Genomic DNA, 21,093 nt, shown 5'->3' with positions numbered 1-21,093 from the left:
GTCAAAAGCAAGTTAAATGTTGCATATTCCTTCAAATGACCATACAGCAAGCCTAATGTCAGTCAGCGTTAAAAAGAAACCCCAATGCACACGAAGTGGCAGACATGGGGGGGGCGGGGGCGGTTCGGCACTATTTGATGAGTGAGAATGAACCTCAGCTGATGGAAAAATGTCACCATGAGTTTAACCATTTAAATGCAGTGTCGCACTAGATGAAGGGCCGATTCACAGTACTGTTCTTGGAGCTGCCTTTCAACAGGCAACGGGCAGGAAAGTAGTCCCGGTCAGTTTGGCAGAATTGGGCATTTACTACCAGTCGTGTAGTACAGCGCCACCTACCGTTAGCCCAACCCGTTGATACCACTACAGCTGAGTGCTGAGGCTCTGTGTACATCCGAGGCTCCGCAGGGGAGGGAGGAAGGGTGGAAGGGGGGGGGGGCGCCAGATGTAGCAAATGCGCGCATGCGCTCAAACCGGAGAAACCCACTCCAGAAGGACGCCCGCTGTCGGCCGGTTCCCGCCACTACTGTGTGGGGTTGTTTACCTCACAGACTCGAACACAGAAACCAGAGGCCCACCGCAGTTTTTGAGGGACGAGGTTGTTGTTTTTTCAACTAACGTTCGCTTAATTGGCCAAATTGATTGATGGACCAATCAAGAGTTGTAATGAGCCGACCGAGTTCGCGAGGATCTCACAATGAGATTATTTATGCTAATCAAGTAGATGTCACTTCCGCCCCTTTTATTTGCGCCATTTTGGATAGGGCAGTTTCTAGGCTGGATGTGTATTGTCTGTCAGAGAGAAGAATGGGCATAACGCTGTCGGCTGCCAGGCTATCGTAGGCAGACCCAAGGCTATCTATTTGAAAGAGTGGGTCCGCCGGTAGCTGTTCCCAACAATAGGACATGCGGCCGCCCTCACCACTCAAGGGAATGGAGGTTTTAATGTTCTAATGAGGCTCGGAGGCTTTCTGTTCCCGTTTGCCGACCAGAGGGAAGAGGATAGCCCTTTTCGGAGAGGGAGAGTCCGGTCAGGAGGGTCGACCGACGGAAGATAGTTGTCACCTGAAAGGATATTACCGAGATAGCTGGGAAGACCGTGGAAGTGTCCACACATCGTCTCTCAGCCATTCCGAGGTGACACACTTCACTCAGACGGGAGCACTGGATGTGAAAGCAGGTAAACTTGTCACAACGCTGGCCGTAATAGTCAGCGCGAGAGAGTTTCTCCGTTAGCCGTGGCTACCTGCGGTGATGCGATAGGTGGCCGTGGATTCACGTTACAGCGAAGGTGCGAAGGTAACTTGGCTGTCAAGATAGCTAACGTTTAGGTCAGGGGGGCTTCAACGTAGCCTCTAGTTGAATCACTTCTCCGGTTACGTTATACTTGCTTACGACCAGTCAGGTTAAAATGCGAGCGAATATCCTTTGTGGTAAATTGAGGACAGACATGGCAGCATTAACATTAGTTTACGAACAGCCCGTGTTGTTGATGCGAGTTGGGATAGCTTAGCATGCTAACTCAGCGCGGTGTGTCCCCATTCTTTGTCAGTGGCAGCAGCTCCCTGCCAAAACCTATCGATCTGGATTCTGCCAGATGTTGATCGGAGCTTAGATCCACTAACACCAACGTCACCTCGATGCGCGATTTGGTTCGTGTCCACGGCCAATAGCTCCCACCACGGCAGATCGTGGAAGTTGACGTTTTTTTATTCAATGCGAGAAATGCTACGAATATTGAAAGTGTAGCCACACTATTACTGTACTAGAGTTTAGTCCTGGGCGACACGTGATGTAATATCCACAACCACGCACAGATTGTGGTTTAGCACTCATACGATGTTCGAGCACGATGTTGAAAAAAACCAAACCATCAGAGGTGATCAGAGTTCAGACAGGTGACATCGGGGTTGTGATGCATGCGCGCCTCGTGTTTGATCCAGGGGGTAGGATGGCTGTCACTTTGGTCAGGACAGGTGTCAGATGATGATGTTGTTGTTGTTGTTGTTGTTGTTATTATTATTATTATTATTATTATTATTATTATTATTATTATTATTATTATTATTATAATATTATTATTATCACGATCACTAGCATCAACCCCACACACTGGTACACAGACACCCTCTGCACGTGTATTGCTCAAGGCTACAGTCAGGTGTTGAACGTGCTGTCACAACTAACCCCGGTGCATTTTAAGCATCCCAAACTTTTTTCTGGTATCGGTGTGAATGGATGTCACCAGGAGCTTCTTTCCTCACTGAATTGTAAACGGCAGTAGTCAACCAGAACATAGGTCACCATGTCCCAGTGGAGGACTGAGTGAGGAGATCTGTGGTTGAAGGTTTGTAGGCCTTTTTTCTTTTCTTTCACAACACAGGCGAAGGGGGAAACCTGTTTTCTGCCAGCAGCCCTCAGCAGAGCAGAGCAGCCTCCTAACGCCTCTCCTCCCTCGCCGCTTCCTTCTCTCACTCCCTTCCCTCCTACTCAGCCTCTCTTTGCTTTTTTTTCCCTTCTCTCTCCCTCTTCTTCCTCCCACCGCCCTCCCCTCCCCTGGCTATCCATCGCCCCCTCTTCCTCTCACCCTCTTCCATTTTCTCCCCCACCCCCACCCCCACCTCCTTCCCTCACCCTCCCTTCCCTCTCCTCTGAGCCTGTCTGTCCGACCTCCCCTGCCTCCCCATTCCGGCCCCCCCCCTCCACTTCCGTCGCTCACTCTCTGTCCTCTCTCCTTTCCTCTCATCTCTCCCCTCGCTCACTCGCTTCCCTTCCTTTTCTCTCCCTCCCCTCCCCTCCCCTCTCTCTCCCTCCCCTCTCTCTCCCTCCCCTCCCCTCTCTCACTCCTCTCCCCTCTCTCTCCCTCCCCTTCCCTCTCTCTCACTCCTCTCCCCTCTCTCTCCCTCCCCTTCCCTCCCTCTCTCTCCCTCCCCTTCCCTCTCTCTCACTCCTCTCCCCTCTCTCTCTCCCCTCCCCTCTCTCTTCCTCCCAGCTCCCTCACCCTACCTCATCCTCTCTCGCACTCCCCTCCCCCTTCACTGATCTCTCTCGCTCCTTCTGTCCCTCCCCTTCCTCCCTTCCAACAGCTCTCCCTCCCATCCCTCCCCCTCCACTGCAGACATATTGTAGAGGCTGCTGCTGACTCAATAGGAGGCGCCATTCTGTGATGGTATTGCGAGGCAGGGAGCGAGAAAAGGGGGCAGGCAGAGAGTGTAGGGAGGCTTACATAATGGAGCGCCTCTCTAGCGCCATCTGCAAGTAATGGGAGGAAGCAGGAAAGGGAGACAGGGAGGGGAAGTGGTCATGGGTATGTGTCTCTTTCACTCACTCTAGCACTTGCACACTTCTGACTGACTGACTGACTGACAGACAGACAGCAAGCAGGCAAGACAGTGAGACGAACAGGCAGTGATGTCTCCGGTTCTCTGGGCTCCTCACTAGGCCAACAGTTGGTGGAACCACACACGCTCAGTTCCCGTCTCCGTTTGGTGTTTTCTAGAAGGGAAATAAGCTGAGTTGTTAACAGGAATTGTTTGGGAATGTGCTGTTTGTTGTCCCTGAGCTGCCTTTCATGTCATCACACATCAGTGACCTTTGACCCTCCCACTACATGAAGCTCTGATTTGAATGGAAACTTAAAGAGACAGCCACTTTGGACAGTGAGTCAAACAGCCTGTATTATTTCCTCTGGCAAAAGGTGCCTTTACTCCTGCTGAACTAAATGGTAGTGATAATAACTCTATGAAGAGGTGGAGGGTGGTTTGTATGCGACCAAGTGGGTCCGTCTGTCAATGAGCAACCTTTCCTTCTACTACACACAGCTAAGTGAGGTTTGGCCAGGTCAAACTCTGAATAGGCTGTCACAAAAAAAATATTAGCTTAAGTACGGACAATGCAACATCTAAACTGTAGTTATTGCAAATAAACCATTGAGCAGTGGCTTTTTTTCTTTGAAACAAACAAAAGTGTGTTTGAATGTTAAGCTTCAGTATTTCTCACCAAAACAGATTGTGTATCCTTGGGTTTCAACAAACGTATTGAGTGCATTTGTAAAGCCGTTTTTGTTTCTCCTCCTTCTTTTTTTTTTCTTCATAATTTTAATCCTGCATTGTTTTCATCCTTGTTTACACGCTAGCGGTCTCTTTCTGCGCTGCGTTTGCTGGCGCATTGCTGTGTTTTGGTAGGGATGTGTTAGGCCAGATGGATACCTCTGGTTCTATTGTTCCATGTGGAAGTGTCTTAAACTTGCATTCTCTCTACTGACCAGCAGGGGGCGACTCCTCTGGTTGCAAAAAGAAGTCTGGTTGTATAGAAGTCTATGAGAAAATGACTCTACTTCTCTCTTGATTCAGTAAACATTGTAAACAGGAGTTTGTGGTCTCAATCTTTAGTTTCAAGTCTTCTTCAGCATGATGTTCATTTAGTAAATGATGGTCCATTTAGACCACAAAGCAGAGTATGCTTTATGGTATACACAGTTACATCACGTTGCACCAGGCTTTGGTTAAATGCAGGTGTGAAAAGCAAAAGAGGCAGAATGGAATGCAATCTCTGAACCCTCCGGCTACGATGAGTATTTAGCTTTTTATTGGTGTAAAGTTATTGTAAACTGTCTGCTTGTGAAACAATCCGGTCGTACGCGTCGCCTCTCAACTCCAACTCCAGTCTCGCATCTGAAGTTGCTAATCGGACTGTAAACAACGAGCAGCGCACGAGATAGGAAGTCTTGACCCGGATATCCGCTGGATACACCGGAACCCCAGAAATATAGCCCCCGGCCCCCAGAGGCTTACCGTCGTCTGACCGATAGCCGACTGGTTCCAAGGTTGCCCGCATGCATGTGCGTCCTTGCGCCGCTGTGGATTAAATGTTTGCCACTGTGATAACTTTACAGAGTTGTTAAATCCTGTCTTGAGTACCACAAACCAAACTGGACCTCCTGGAATGTTCTTCATAGTCTAATCGGTACCTTGAGCAACACGCCCCACCCAGGCGGCCCCCTGCACTAAAACAGCTCTGAATAGCCCTTAAAGAGGGTGCACTTTGCATTGATAATCTATTGGGGAGCGACTTCATCTCTTTTAGTCACATGGGTCTTGCTCCAGATGTGACTAGTCGCCACATCTGAACAGGGCTCAACAGTAACTTTTAAAAGTGGTTTCCACGCTGGCAACCAGGCATCAGCTTTGGGTCAGCGAAGCTGAAAATATGCTTTCCATTTTTGCGTCACCTCATATTTTTTGTAATTTAGATACTAAGCAGCTTAATAATGGAAGAGTAACATAAAACAATAACTGCGTTATTACAGTAACAAACCAAAATTCGTTGTAATTTGTGTTCTATCTGATACTTATGTTATCACTTAATGTGTTCACCCTCAACTCCTGGTATACAAAATAGCTGTAGTGCAGTGTATCTGTGTTTCTCACAAATGAATCCAGCCAGTCACTGGTTACTTGTTCATGCACTCTCTCCCTTTCAAATTGAGGTTTTCTGGACCTTTGTGCTGATTCCCACCACAGATCCATTGGCCCTTCAGCATTGAAGTCTTGGATTGTGGGTTGAAACGGACAACTACGTCTAAATGCCAAAAAGCCATTACTTCAACCGACAGTTGAAGCCATCAGTCTTGTGTATTTCATGTCTGAAAGCTGGTGTTATCAAGTTAAAGGTCCTTTTCAGCAAAACTGTCCATTCCCTGACTTGCAGTTCAGCTGACAGATGTCCGTTGTAATTGTACCCTCCACCTGTTGATAACATGCTGCTGCATGTGTCTTTTCTATTCAGGTGGGCAGAATGTTCCAGCTCCCCGTCAATAACCTGAGCAGTCTGCGGAAAGCGAGGAAAAATGTCAAGAGGGTCCTGGGAGACATCGGCTTGGAGTTCTGTAGAGACCACCTAGAGGTGAGCGTGTGTTTTTATGACGACGATGGCGACGGCCCATTCTACGGTTCCTTTGTGGTCACGGCTTTGCCTTAAGAACGATACAGTGTACGCATTCCTCTGACTTTGATTATCATCAAATTCATATTCCCCACCATCATCACCTTCATCTCCAGCTGAGGGTTGAGATTGGTTCTTGTTTGGATATTTGTAGCATTGGTGTACCTATGGGGAAATTAGTTTTGGTTTAATAATAAGGTCAGTTTTGGATTGAGATTGCTCTTCCATTTGGCTCAGTGCGGGACGCGTAAATCGTGTGCCTGACAGTGCTGCGTAAATGTAGAGAATGTACGGTGATAGGAATCTATGACCTGGACTCATGTAATAAAACGAATAGGCCTTCCCATTAATCTTACTACACACTCATCGACGTCCTGTCCTCATTCGATCTCACTTAATGTAGGAGAAATAAACTCTTCAGGCTTAAAAGCAGAAACCAAAGACTTTACATAATTCAGCATCCGGGCCAAGACACTGACATGAAGCATTCTACAGACAGGGTGGGGTTAGATGAGGTCACAGTGTCTAGTGTTTGACAGGTTTGGGTAGGAATGTCACTGTCTGTTCTTTTACACGTGAGAACTATGAGCCAGAACCTGCATCTGTGCAGTAAGATTATAGAAACCATAAGTGAATTCTTCTTATGTAAACATGGAAAATAACACAATGATTAAAGCTGAAAAATATAAAGACTGGTTTCACAATACTATTCACATCCATCTATATGTCAATATTCCGCTCCATCTTTCCCCTTTGTACATATATAATCACCTATATATATATATATATATATATGTACAGTATATACCCACGTGTGTACTTACACGCATACATATACATACACAGCTGTACCTACATATACATATTCATACACAGCTGTACATACGTACCCATATCCTGCCACACATTTTCAGACAGGCTTTTAAATGATCTAAAGAAAAATAAACAAGAATATAGTATACCTTTTTAATAAAAAATATTGTAATATCTTACCATCCATTTTCATTCCGGGACAAGGAGCTTGTTGCGATTGTGTCTCTGTTTCATCAAGTACTAATCTTAATTTCTTTTTTGTTTAGGACTATAAGGACTATATTCCTCCAGAGGTGTACATAAAGCACACTAACTGGGACGATGTGTGCATGTGGGAACCATCACATACCAAAGTCCAGGTGTGTGACGCACTCAAACTAAGTGTCAACGCTGATATCTGAATCAACTGTTTTCAAACAGAAAATGTATAAAGCTAGTAATTTCTAATTCTCTCAGACAAAGAACTTGTTAAATGAAGCTTTTTTTTCTTCTCACCTCTGTCTCCAGGACTACAGATCGAAGCCCTTCTGCTGCACTGGCTGCCTCTTTTCCTCCAAGTACTTCTCTGCGTACAAGAGCCATTTCCGCAACGTCCACAGCGAGGACTTTGAGAACAACATTCTGCTCAACTGCCCCTACTGCACTTACAATGGCAACAAAAAGACTCTGGAGACGCACATCAAACTGTTCCACATGCCCAACAGCACCGTGCGGCAGGGCCCCGGCGGAATGGTGGCGGGAGCCGGCGGGCTCATGATGAAGGACGGCCTGCTGAAAAGGACCGGGGACAGCGTGGAACAGGCGGTGTACTACTGCAAGAAGTGCACCTACAGGGACCCTTTGTACAATGTGGTGCGAAAGCACATCTACCGGGAACACTTCCAGCAAGTGGCCCAGCCCTATATTGTGAAACCGGGAGAGAAGACTCAGAATGGTGGCTCAGCAGGAGCCACAGAGAGCAATAACACAAACAATGTTAACAGTAACCAGATTCACTGCAAGAAGTGTCTGTTTGTCCCAAGGACCTACGAGGCACTGGTCCAACACGTCATAGAGGACCACGAGAGGATTGGCTACCAGGTGACCGCCATGATCGGGCACACCAGCGTAATAGTCCCCCGTCCCAAACCCATCATCATGATCCCCCCCAAAACTCAGGGGGACAAGACCATCATCGGGATGGGCCCGAAAGGCGCGGTAATGGCCACGACCAGGTCTCCCGGCTCACAGCAGCTGGGTCGGGTCATTGTCTCCTCAAAGACGGGCTTCAACGCTCAAAGTTTCCTATCCGGCATGAAACACGACGGAATACGGTTAAAGGCCGGCACCACCCAGTCCTTCTCCATTGGCGGCCAGCAGGTGAGGGTCACTTTACCGGGAAACGCCCAGGTTTCTGTGCCCCAGCAGTCACACGCAGCAAAGCAGCTTCTTTCAGGCGGCGGCCTGCGGACTCAAGTCGTGGTCAACGCCGCCTCTTTACTCAAATCTAACTCTCTGGGCTCACGTGTCCAGGCGGCCGCGACCACCGTCGCCTCCGTCACGGCCAAGAAAGGTGGCTCCTCAGTCCTCGGCACATCCTACACCCAGAAGTGGAAGATCTGCACCATCTGCAACGAGCTCTTCCCAGAGAACGTGTACAGCGCCCACTTTGAGAAGGAGCACAAAGCGGAGAAGGTGCCCGCGGTCGCCAACTACATCATGAAGATCCACAACTTCACCAGCAAGTGTCTCTACTGCAACCGCTATCTCCCCAGCGACACGCTGCTAAACCACATGCTGATCCACGGCCTCTCTTGCCCACACTGCCGTGCCACCTTCAACGACGTCGAGAAGATGGTGGCGCACATGCGGCAGTCGCACCCGGATGAGAGCGTCGGCCCGCGCACGGATTCCCCCTTGACCTTCGACCTCACGCTGCAGCAGGGCAATCCCAAGAATGTTCAGTTGATCGTCACGACGTACAACATGAGAGACGCGCCGGAGGAGTCGGTGGCGTTTCACGCTCAGAACAACAACGCGTCCGTGTCAGCAGCCTTGACTGCCTCCCTAATATCAGGCAAGAGGCTGGTGCCGCAGCATCCGCCTAAAATGCCCTCGGGGGCTGCTGACGGTGCACCAGCCAAAAGCGCTCCACAGGTGTCGTTGCCCTACAAGAAGGACGTGGGCAAGACGCTGTGTCCTCTTTGCTTCTCTATCCTCAAGGGCCCGATCTCGGACTCACTGGCCCACCACCTGAGAGAGAGGCACCAGGTGATCCAGACAGTCCACCCTGTAGAAAAGAAACTGACCTACAAGTGTATTCACTGCTTGGGGGTTTACACGAGTAACATGACGGCCTCCACCATCACCCTACACTTGGTGCACTGTCGAGGTGTGGGGAAATCCCAAAACGGGCAGGACAGCCGGGTGGCCCATTCTTCTCGGGTTGGCCAGGCCCAGAGCAGCACTCTGAAACGGGCCAGCTTTGATAGCTCTGACACTAGTGCGCCGAAACGAAGGAGGCCACCCGGGGAAAGGGCCCACCCGCGTGACATCAACGGTCCATCGGCGTTTGTAGAAAATCCTGATGAGCCAGTAGTTCTGGCTCTCGACCCCAAAGGACACGAGAACGAGTCGTACGAGTCCAGAAAGGCATTTCTAACGCAGTATTTCAATCAGGCGCCGTACCCCACTCGACGGGAGGTGGAGAAGCTGGCCGCCAGTCTGTGGCTGTGGAAGTCGGACATCTCCAGCCACTTTGGCAACAAAAGGAGGAAATGCGTGCAGGACTGCGAAACCCAGAACGCCAGCGTGTTGCTTGGGTTCAGTATGCACGAGCTCAGCAAAGTGACTCACGAGCTGGCGTTCATCCAGGATGGCTCATACGAGGCCGGACACAACAAGAGGCGGACGTCCAGCACGCACATAGGGGTGTCAGAGCAGGCGCTCCGGAGACACAGGGAGCTCGTGGCCGCCAATGGTGGCGTGGCGCCGCCACACAGGGGCAAGCCAACGGGGACTGTAGTCGGTACAAAAGCACCGCCATCCGTCCCCAAACCCAACAGTGCCAGCAGAGACCAAACCAAGACAATCAACAGCACCTTACCACAAAAAATACCTCTAGACCTTTCAGAGCCCATCGCCATTGACTCTGACAGTGATGAGGAAGAGCAGCAGAAGGATAACGAGGAGGGAGAGGTACATCTCCATGGCAACCAACTGCTTACTGGAGCTAAGGAGAGAATGGAGGTGGGGACAGAGGCTAAGAGCGCTTCAAATCTAGAGGATACGTCGGACGAAGATGATGACGACGATGATGATGACGATGATGACGACGACGATGATGATGATGATGACGACGACGACGACGACGAAGAGGCACATGTGGCGAATGGCTTCGGGCCCGCAGAGGGCGCAGGAAGGCCGGCTGCTAAAGAAAGAGACGCTCATCCCATCATTATTCCCAAGTTTGTACCGTCGTCCGCAAGAAGCAGGAGAGACGGGGCCCAGCTGGGCAAACAGCAGGTCTGACTGATAAAAAAAAAAAAAAAAAAAAGACTCAAACAGTCAGAGAGACACTTTAGATTTGATCCACCCCAACAAATCTGCCTCGCCTGAACCGACGGACACGGCCCTTCTGCGACGAGGAGAGAACTCAAAACAAGCCATCCAGTGACTTTTAAAGGCAGGACTCAACGAGCAGCTAGGATCCATGTCAAGATTTGTGATCAAAGTTTTAACGTTTCCTCCCCCGTGTGGGCGGGGAGGTGCAAAGACAACAGAGAAGTCACACCAAACAAATGGAATTTAGTTCTTTTTTCTTTTGCCTTCTCTATACTTTATTACATGAGATAAGGAGTTATTAATGTTGATTTAGCCACTGAACTTCTAAATGTGGCTTAAAATATTGAGTTGTCGTGAGGTAAAGCTTTTAAGCTGACCAGATAATCCACCATTTCTTTTCATGTAGTTCTATCCGAGATGGGTAGTGTAAATTTGTACAGTCTTTTAGACATGTTTGGACAGACGTTGCCGTACATGTACCCTTAAATATTTGCTATTACCTGTATGTAAGGTAGCCTCATATGTTCTACATCGGTATGCTTAACCATAGTTGTCGCTTTGGTGGCTGGTATTTTCTCGTACGTTTAAGTTTATTTTTTAACGAAAACCTAGTTTTTTTTGCAAAATAATATATCTATATATAAATGAAATAACATAAATTGATTTGTTTTTGCTTTGAACTAGATTTTATTTTTTTTATTTCCTTTTTGTTTATGTGATTTCCGTTCTGAAAGAGTAGTGGTGCCGAGCTGTTCTTCTTCTCTTAGTTTTTAAGGAGCCTCTCATGAACCCTTTGCAGCCTTGTGCTCTTCAGCCTTTACTCTACCTGCTTTCTGTTGATGACGTTTCTTTGCGCCCACTAGACCAGACAGTAACCACCACACTGACATCCACAAAAGTGAAAGCTAATTTTTTTCAAAAAAAGAGAGTTGAATTTGTGTTCTTTGAATTGTGTGTATTTGTTTTATGTTTTCATTTTCCACCTAAGCATTTATGAACAATAAAGTGCTGTAATTGTGCTTCTCACGGAACTAATGGCCACGCCAGTTTCTTCGTTGAAAGTAAGGAACAGCAGTGAAAAATGTTTCCCGATGCACAAGCACTGGTTAGAAAAAGGATGTCTTTTATTTCTTTTAGATAATGAGTATTGTAAATCAGCTTTTGTCTGCAGTTGTCTAAACCTCCTGTTGCAAAGTGTTCGTACTAGTTAACTAGTCGTGGTTGAAAAGGGGCTGTAGAGGACTTGTCAGCGGAGGCTAAAGGTTGTATGACTGATGGACAAATATTCTCTGTGGTGCTTTGGTGGCTGGGTTTCTTCAGCGCTTCAGGCCTCTGAACGTCCTGCCCACGCCCACACTAAGGCCACAACCCGTGACGAGGGATCACAAGGAGATATTGCTTCATTTTGAAGGGTCAAAGCCAAGAAGGTTTTAGAGGTTTTGCTGTCCTAAAGACCAACCAAATGTTGCACAATGTCGAAACAAATTGCTCAACTAGAAAAACTCTGCAAACCTGTGGGGTGGTTTTGCTTCTTTTTTTTTTTGTTGCATTGAATAGGCAGTGACGTACGGAGGGGGGGATCATTCAAACGTGTAAACCAATGGGACATCAGGGATACACTGACAGTTCTGCTCAATACTGTTGGAGGGCAACAGGTCAAGACTGGCAACAATGCCTATTAGTACACAATGACAATGATCAGCTTCACCAAAGCAACGCAAGATTTTGGAACAAAAAAAAAATTATTTTTTAAAAAAACAATTTTAAAGTATGTGTATACACTGAGCAAACAGGGTGAATAAACAAGTTCCAGTGTGATTTTAAAGAGCCATATTGTGTTTTTCTCATAATTTTTTGTCTTCAGACTTGATAATTAGCTCAAGGACGATAGATATTAAATGGTTACGTTGCCACAAGAGATGCTTGGAATTTAAGGTTTTTGTAGGTTAGGGCCCTTTGTTGACGGCCTACAGGTGACCTCGTGGGATGAGATTCTCATTTGTTGTGCTAAAAAGAAGAGCAATCTCCAGCTATGAAAATTAACTTTTCCCCCAATTTCATTGAATATAAGGAATGGTGACAATTAGCCAATTGCAAATCTAATTTACCACTCGGGTCTGATGGATCTTTACACATCAATATCAATCGGCACATCTTAATGACATTTTACATTGCTTTGCCATTGTTTGAATACAGTGGGGGGGGGGGGGTAACAACTGGGTTTTTATCTCCAGTACTGAGCATTTCTAAAATACATTGTCCTTCCATCCCAACAGAAAGGATGCTGATGTTGATCCATCACAGTAACGGTATAAAGACTTGTTAGGCAGGAGTCATTGGGTAGCCAAAGATACTTCCAGTAATATCCAGCATTGCTTGTATCCAGGATTAAGTTGCCCACCAGTTTAGCCTCGCAAGATCAGAGCGGTGTTCAGGTGTAACGGAGAAAACAAGAGTTTACCGGCATTGACTGTGCAGAGGGACGAATTCACAGATTTTGCCTCATAATTTTTGGGCTATAAAATTACAGGTGAAGGAGCAGGTGATTGAAAAAGATTCTACACTGATGGTGAGGTTTTGAACTGCGCCGTCCTCAAAGTGGAACCCCATCCACTGTATATACCACTGGTGTCCACTGTCCAGTGTCCATAACCAGTTGGTTGCCTGCAACGAGCTCCACATTTGAAGTAAAGCTCGTCTGAACGTCCCTTATTTCTGGCTGCCCAAAGAGGCGTTTCAAGTAAACATGAAACAGAATGGATGATGCGTTTGTCAGAGAGCTACAATATGTGTTCTGGTTTCACAGCTACAGCAAAAATGGAGCCTCTGTGCATGTTACCAAAGATACCATGTTGAAAAGCCTTGGTTGGAGATGGAACGCTACATTATTAACCCTTTGCCGAGGTTCACCGCTGGACGAATGGCACATTCCCAGAGTAGGGATCAATCAGGCCGGACTGAGTTACATCTTGTGAGTCACATGGTCCTCCCAACGCAGGTGAACTGAGCGAGGTCAGACGCATACTTTGGCTTTATATATTTTAACCTCTTGAGTGATTAATTAAATTGCCATCCTGGGATGAGGAATCTAAAATGGAGGGAAATTACCCCAGTGCAAGAGGGAGAGAGAGACAAGACTCTCCTTGGCTGGCTAGTCAGTGTTGCTATGCTGTTATAAGGAGTGAGAGAGAGAGGGAGGGAGGGAAGGAGTGGTGGGGGAGGCTGAAGGAGAGGGAGGGAGAGAGAGAGAGAGAGGCCTGGCAGACTGTGGGGGAGGCGGAGGCCTCATCTGCAGTGCTGTGTGCAGAAGGAGCGCTTAGCCTTTCAAAGGGGGAAGGGGAGGGCAGGAGGGAGACAGGAGGGAGAGAGGGAGGGAGGCGAAAAGGAAGGGGTGGGGAAAGGAGCTGGGGGGAGGGAAGGCGAGGAAAAGGGGAGTCAGAGAGGGATGGGAGAGCGAGAGACGGGAGGGTAAGCAATGAGGAGAGAGAAGAAAGGGGGAGGAGGTGGCAGGGGCAGACCAAGGTGGGGGAGAGTGAGGGGTGGGGGGGGAGATGGAGAGAAGGGAGATGAAGGGGTAGGGAGAGGAGAGGAGGAGTGGGGGAGGGGAGGTGATGGTGGTGTAGAGACGGGCGCCCCCTGTAGCCGGAGGAGAGACAGAGAGGCCCTGGTGTGTGTGTGTGTGTGTGTGTGTGTGTGTGTGTGTGTGTGTGTGTGTGTGTGTGTGTGTGTGTGTGTGTGTGTGTGTGTGTGTGTGTGCTGTCAGACACAAAGGCTGCAGAGACAGAACAGCCCTACTTGCTCTTAACAGTGGGCTGATTGGTTGAATTGGGCACAGGTCAGTTTAGCATTCTCCCCCACCTGACCTGCAGCCCGCATCCACCTGAGCTGCGATCGCATGATGATCAGGACGTGAGAGAGGAGGGGAGAGGGAAGAACAGGTGGAGAGAGAGAGAGAGAGAGGGTGAGGAAGGAGGAGAGGGGACACATAGAGCGGGTCGTGCGCAGGTTGCAATGGAATAACGGCTGCGGTGGAGTCTCTGGTGGCGCCCCCCATTGGAAACTGTCAGGAACCGCCATGAGAAGGGGTTGGAGGGTGGGGGGTAAATAATAATGGAAACGAATCTGTCCAAGAGTGTGCGAGTGGAAGTGGCGCTCGTGATGTCGTGGCTACAAAATTGCATCATGTCCTCCTCATCCTCTGAATATTGCATGTCGCTGGAGGTCATCTAGATCAGGGTGCCACACAAACTGGGACAATGACACCAGAACAGAGACAGAGGAGGAGAGAGGATGGGGAGGAGGAGGAGGAGGAGGAGGTGGGGGGAGGCTAAAGAAAGGCCTTGCAGACTGCGGGGGAGACAAGAGGCCTCTTCTGCAGTGCTGGGTGATGGGGAAGGGGTGTGCAGCGGAGGAGGAGGAGGAGGGTGGAAAAGGGTGGACTGGAGAGAGAGAGAGAGAAGGGGGGGGGCAACAGAGAGAGAGATGGTTGCACACCTATCCCACTGCTAGCGCCTCCTGCAGCTCAAATGGCCTCGCTACACGCACGCTTTGCACAGCGCAAAAATGATTCATGGAGAAAAAAAATATGATGAGATTGAAGGATTCAGCAGGCAGAGGAGAGCGAGGTAATGAAAGGACCAGAGGGGAAAAGAGGGGCGAGACCTGTGGCTAAGTGTTAAAAGAGGGAAGCGACGGCGGTGAGACTGAAAAGACGAGGATATGTGAGAGGGGAGATGGCACAGGAATAAGGAGGAGACATAGAGGAGGAGAGGAGATCACAAGGAGGGGGAAAATCAGGCTTCTGACTGCCATTTTGGGGGACATATATAGTGGCACTATTCAATCTTGACAGTACACGGACAAAGTCAGGGTCGAGGGTCAGTACAGAGAAGAACTGTCAGTTTCGAGCGACTACGTGCCGCCATGTGTAACTCTGACTAAAGTCATGAAAAATGTAAATATTTTATCAAGCTCTGGTCAGTGGGTTCAAACCTAGAATCCCTCCCACCGTTCCGCAGCCCTTCCACTGTACTTTTGGCCTTTGACCCCTGACAATGAGGCTGTGGCTAATTGTGACCAACCTGACCCTCCAGATGGTTCGTTACGCAGAGAAGCCGTCATTGAAAGCTGTTTGGAAAAGGGCAGTTACTTTAAAAATAAAAATACTTGGCAGGTGATTGGATGAACTATCTGTCAATCAGATAAGAGAAAAGGCCTTCAGTGTCTTTCTTCTCTAACCTCTTCAGGAGCCTCTATTGTTGATCGGAACGAACAGACGCCTGTCTGCATCCTCTCTTACACACCTAAGCCACGCCCCTAGCTGCCAATAGCTCTTACCAGGATGCCGATTGGTCCGCGCACCGGCTCACAGGACACAAATGCAATTATTTGAAGCCTGACAGGATGGATTTTCGTGCGATAAGTGATTTTGCAATTCTCGCGTGATCTCGTGACATCGCGATAATCCAGCTGCTGTGCCAGATTAAACTTCTCCACGGGTTAGGGGCATAGTGTGGTCAAGGACATTTAGAGGACAAAAGTATCAGTCAAGGTCAAAGAAATGAGTATTTCACTTCTTTTTTTTTTTTTTTTCTGATTTGGGGAAATGTGTTTATTCTCTTACTTGACAAACTTACACTGGGTGATTTTTTTTTCACATTGGGGACGGAGAGTGGCTGATTTTTTTCGCCTTAGGTTTTAGCTAACACATTGCAAATAGACTCCAATCTGCCTGTGAAATGTGAATTAAACTTTCCAGGATGTTGCATGAATAGAGCTGCAGCTGGTGACATCATCATCATCCTCTCACTAGATAGAGAGAGAGAGAGAGAGAGAGAGAGAGAGAGACAGCATACTGAGGGCCTCCTCTGCAACAGTGGCGGGCCGTGCATTTTATACCTGGGCCTTCAGTGCTGTCCTTCCACAGTTGAACCACCACCTAATGACCTCATTATGACGCCACAGCTATGGGTTATTATTTGTTTCTAGGGGTGTAACAATAGACGTATTCGTATTAAACCGTTCGGTACGAGGCTTACGAACCGAACAATACGTTTGAATAATACTAGTGCATTAATGCAGAAGCTTAAATTGTGGGAAATATAATGTTTTCGGTGGACTACGCTCAACCTGAACAGAGCTAAAGCAATCGCCCAATTTCTTTAGACCATAATTCTTGCTTTGTTAAAGAAAACAAACCCCAAACAGAGAATCAAATGTCCGACCCTAACCCTGCGCATGACGGGATGCTTCGTCATTAACGGACAATGCATATAGGCAAAATCAACGTAATTAACACATTGACAAGAACAAACTCACAAGAACCAGTCACATATATTTATATGACAACAAAGCATGACAAATCAACGTGTTTGTTGAGTTGTAGATCCACTCGGGTCTCAGCAAAAGTTTTCAAAAGCACCGTAGCTTGTAAGTGTCCTGCCGTGCTATGGTGTCGTGTTGCTGCCTTGGTTAGCCACCTCAGGTTAGCGTAGCGTAGCTCCGAACACCAAGACGCTCAGTTGCAAATGAAACGCATTGTTAGCCATAAAATGTGCAACGCTTCTGTGACGTTGTCTGCCAAGAATACCGTTGGTACAAATCCTTTTCCTGACTGGGTTGGCCGACCCTTTCTTACGATGTCCATTTTTTCTGGAAATGTCCTTTTTTAGAAATCCGTTTCTCCTCCTTCAGCCATTGAGTGTTAAAACAACAAAGCTAGGTAAAAAAAAAAAAAGAATCTACACCAAGCAAAATGCTAAAAATGTCATGTCAATGTCATAACTTCTTACATATCTTTCAACTTCAACTCTTACTACTAACTACTAACTTCTGTTAGCTAGCTAACAGTGACGCTAGCCCACTGACCAATCCGCTACACGTTAATGCTAACGTACTTGTATGCTGCCTCGGTGGCTCTGGCACGTAAAAGAATACGCCCAAGATGTCAAACTAAAGATCTGATTGGTTGAAGACTATGACAATCAACAATATCTTCCCCATTTACTTAAACTGCAATGGTTTCCTGCAGGCCTCGGGCCTCTCTTCTTACCTGGAGAAATAGCGGTGAAATCTGATTGGATAAACGCTCTACTTAAAATAAGCTGCACTGGAAGCAGTGCTGCAGGCTGGAAGCAGAGCAACTGAGGAAGACAGGAGCTGTGCAATGAGGAAATAACCTAATGGGAAAAATTATTAGAATACATATCATGTATTTGTAAAAAAATATTAAATTATAAAATAGCTATAATTTTGTGATTCTGTTTAGGCCAGCAGGGAAGGCTTTGCTGGGCCTGATGGCCCACCACTGATCTGCAATAGTTTGTGCACTAAAGGTAGAAGGAGGGAAGGGACAGAATGAGTGTGTGTGTGTGTGTGTGTGTGTGTGTGTGTGTGTGTGTGTGTGTGTGTGTGTGTGTGTGTGTGTGTGTGTGTGTGTGTGTGTGTGTGTGTGTGTGTGTGTGTTTAGGAGGCTAATACTTCCATGGAAAGGACGAGGCAGCTCCTGGTACCCCTCGCAGGCGTAAAGAGGACGTCTGCTGCATCACGCTTACCATGGGGGGAGGTCAGACACGTTATCTATAGAGCCGTGCACAGAGCAGGTGGGGGGAGGGGAGACCAAAAGAAGAGGGGAGTGAGGAGGAGTGTGGTAAACGACAACAAGTGTATGTCTGAGGAGTGAGGATGAAAATGTTTTTCAGCGAATTGTAAAGACACATTAGTTTCTTGACTTGATGAAAAAATCGATATGGTCTATATGTGGTAAAAAATAATTCAGAATAAAAGAAAAGTACCATAGGTCAGAGGTCAAGGTTTCATAAGACAGCGGCTCTAGCGCAGAGTCTCGTTTAAGAACAATGCAGGTAGACAGATGGTCTTGCTGCTATGACAATATATTTTTAGTGCAAAAAGTAATTTGTTTCTCTGCCCTTGGAGTTGTTTTGGCTCTTTCAGTTTGGTCAGTGGGAGTTCTGCATCCCAACCTCAAACTCATGAACAGCCTCTACTTCGTGAGTTTTATACATTCAGGGATTTAGAATCAAAAAGTCTGCAATGCGCAAACTGAATTGCTACAGAATAATGTAATTATGAATAAAATAAATAAACGTGATTGTTTTATCAAAGCACTGGCTGTTTGGGAGGGGCAGAAAACAACCAGCCCAAAACAATCTAATTCAGGATTAAAAAACAAAAACAAAACGACATGGATGTCCTTTCGAAAGTATTCGGTAGTGATGTATTGCAGCCAGTAAATAGTTCACACATGTTGGTGGTGGATTTTAAATAAATCGCAATAAGAAGTACAAATTAATGTCAGTTTGCTCTTCTGTAAAACTCTTCCTGAGTCCTAAATGGATATTGTTAAATATGTATGATTTGGCTTTCTAATAATATGACGTAGATGGCCTTTCATGGTCCCAAACCCCAAAAAGGTCACTATAATAGCCGTGCAGCTCTCTTCACGAGGCTGTGCACTCGAGGCGAAATACTTTGAGTTTTTGTTTTAAAAATGAAAATCTCCTCCACTGATGTTGGACAGAAAAGAACCGAGTAGAAGAGAATACCTTTTGATGTTTATTGATGTACATGGTGTAAGTATGGTGCACTGGTTTTATAATAATAATAATAAATATTGTTATTATTATTATGTGGGATTTATTTTCTATCTCATTTTCCCTGTTTTTATGTTCATTGTATTTTATGTCTTTTTTCTCTTATTTTAATGCACTTTGTGTTGCATTTCTTGTATGAAAGGTTCTATTATGCTTTCAGATGTAGTTTTGCTGTGATATTAATAAAATACCTTCCTGATTGACCTTCATATGTAAATATCTCCTCCTTACCTGTGTTCATAATATGTGTACAAATCCAAACCAATATGCCTTACATCCTCACAGTGTTATACAGATGTTGGGGACGGCGTTGGGCAAAAAAGCATTGAAAAATGCCTCTGGGAAAAAAAACATTTTAATCACAACGAGACCTGTACCTCGTTGAATGACTGAAAAAGGAAATGAAAACATGTCTGGTGGGCCAACAGGGTAGAAATAAACCTTTTTCAATTTTCAAAATTAAATTCCCAAGCTGTCTGCTCGTACCAGCGACTGACGGGCGGAAAGGTACTCAACATAGTTTTTGACCGCAGTAAAAATGTTGTCTTTGAAAAGCTTAACACAAACAAATATGGATTGAAGCAAGATGTGTCATTAGATTGAAACATATTTGGGATTTTAAAAATGATTTCATCTATCTTTTTTCAATGCATTTTGCATTTTGGACTGAGACACGGCGTCAGCGCTTGCGGTACAGTATATGTATGTGTTTGTGTTTTTTAATAATTAATATACCGAACTAGATTATAGATTATTTTATAAGGGAATGAAGAGAAAATCAGTACCGAGACACAACATCGACCATGCGGTCTTTCATTGCAACACACACAAAGTTCTGAAGGCTGAACTCGCGCTCTGCTGCCACACTGGAGACTTACCAGACTCTCTGAACGTGGACTCTCTGATCCTGCAAGCGCTCGCTTCAACGGGGAAAACCTTCTGCACCGGCGCCATCGGTTACCCGTACTCACAGACACTCCAAGGCCTCCAGTCCTTCAAAATGACGGACGGACGTCAGATTTTTTCGTCTTCGTTAATCGAAAATATTCGGTTAACACAACCTCTGATTTATATATAATGCAGTTTTCTGCTAGATTAGCTGTGGACAGACTCAGATGTGCATACTTACTCACACACACAAGACCAATCGCATGATCCTCCAGGCAGAGAAAATAACAATAATAAAGTCATAAGTAAGGAGATAAACTGGCTCAAGAGGTGTCTGACCAATCCTAATTCTATCTGGAACTTAATGCCATCACACATTTTCAACTACATTTGTAGTTTAAGCTTTTTGGCAGGTAAATGACCTGCTCACTATGTTCTCAACACGCTGTTAGCTTTGAGGATGTGCAATGTTCCATTTTCATTCCACTGTGGAACAATGCTAATGTCACCGTTCATAATAAGTACAACAAATAGAAAGGGTCGATGTGGCTCAAGGAGGGAGAGAGGGTCGTCCTCTTATCACGAGGTTCCAGCTCCTCCTGTCTGCATGCTAAAGTGTCCTTGAGCAACACATGGAACCCAAAGTTGCTCCAGATGGTTCGGCCAGTGCCTTGCATGTCAGCTCTGCCACCATGTGAGTGTGAATGAGTGAATGAGAGGCAAATATTAAGGTTGAAAAGTGCTCTATAAATGCAGCAGTTCTTCTTACCATACAACATCAAAAAGGTATCGATCACATATTTTTGTAATGTTATGGTTCAAGTTCTTAATATTCACCTAACATTTGTTTCTGTGCCTGATTATGCCACACAACCAGGTTTGAAATCAGATGCACGACACGGAGACGAGCTTGTTACGTAAGAGTTCACGTTGACTCGTGGTCAAAAACAGGCAAAACTCCAAACCAGATAGCAACAAAAGGCTGGAAAGTTATGGCATGAGCACAACAGACAGTCTGGCGGAGGAATGAGTGAAAAGGACTGCAGGGCTGACGAGGGAGTGGCTGGATGTGAGATGACAGGAGAGTTAGTGTGCGGCAGGGAAAACAGAACCGACGGGAGCATGAATGGGTATGGAGATGGCTGGAGTGTCGTCCCATTAGTCTAATGTTACTGGCCCTGACATTAAGTTTGGGAACAGCTGCCAGTACTAATAGATTATGATAACCTTGCCAGCTTAACCATCTATTTATTCACTTACATTTGGGCGGCTGCCATAAATCTGATTAATTTTA

General features: G+C 46.6%; 1 protein-coding gene across 1 annotated transcript; it reads left to right on the top strand.

Annotated features, from left to right (window-relative positions):
* Positions 1–907: 907 nt before the first annotated feature.
* Positions 908–12,039, top strand: adnpb (activity-dependent neuroprotector homeobox b). Its single transcript, XM_079169359.1, has 4 exons — positions 908–1,180; positions 5,788–5,904; positions 7,023–7,115; positions 7,264–12,039. The coding sequence occupies exons 2-4, from the start codon at positions 5,797–5,799 to the stop codon at positions 10,264–10,266; spliced, it is 3,204 nt and encodes a 1,067-aa protein (XP_079025485.1). The 5' UTR covers positions 908–1,180; positions 5,788–5,796; the 3' UTR covers positions 10,267–12,039.
* The last annotated feature ends 9,054 nt before the right edge of the window (positions 12,040–21,093 follow it).

The sequence above is a fragment of the Pholis gunnellus genome (genome assembly GCF_910591455.1).
Source record: "Pholis gunnellus genome assembly, chromosome: 2".
NCBI classification, from domain to species: domain Eukaryota; kingdom Metazoa; phylum Chordata; class Actinopteri; order Perciformes; family Pholidae; genus Pholis; species Pholis gunnellus.
This window is presented reverse-complemented; position numbering and strand designations above follow the sequence as displayed.

What these genes read in the sequence shown, in the direction of transcription:
- adnpb (XM_079169359.1), top strand. Translation starts at nt 5,797, where the DNA reads ATGTTCCAGCTCCCCGTCAATAACCTGAGCAGTCTGCGGAAAGCGAGG. An exon ending in TCTGTAGAGACCACCTAGAG is followed by an intron (nt 5,905 to 7,022) that starts GTGAGCGTGTGT and finishes TTTTTTGTTTAG; the next exon opens with GACTATAAGGACTATATTCC. An exon ending in CATCACATACCAAAGTCCAG is followed by an intron (nt 7,116 to 7,263) that starts GTGTGTGACGCA and finishes CTCTGTCTCCAG; the next exon opens with GACTACAGATCGAAGCCCTT.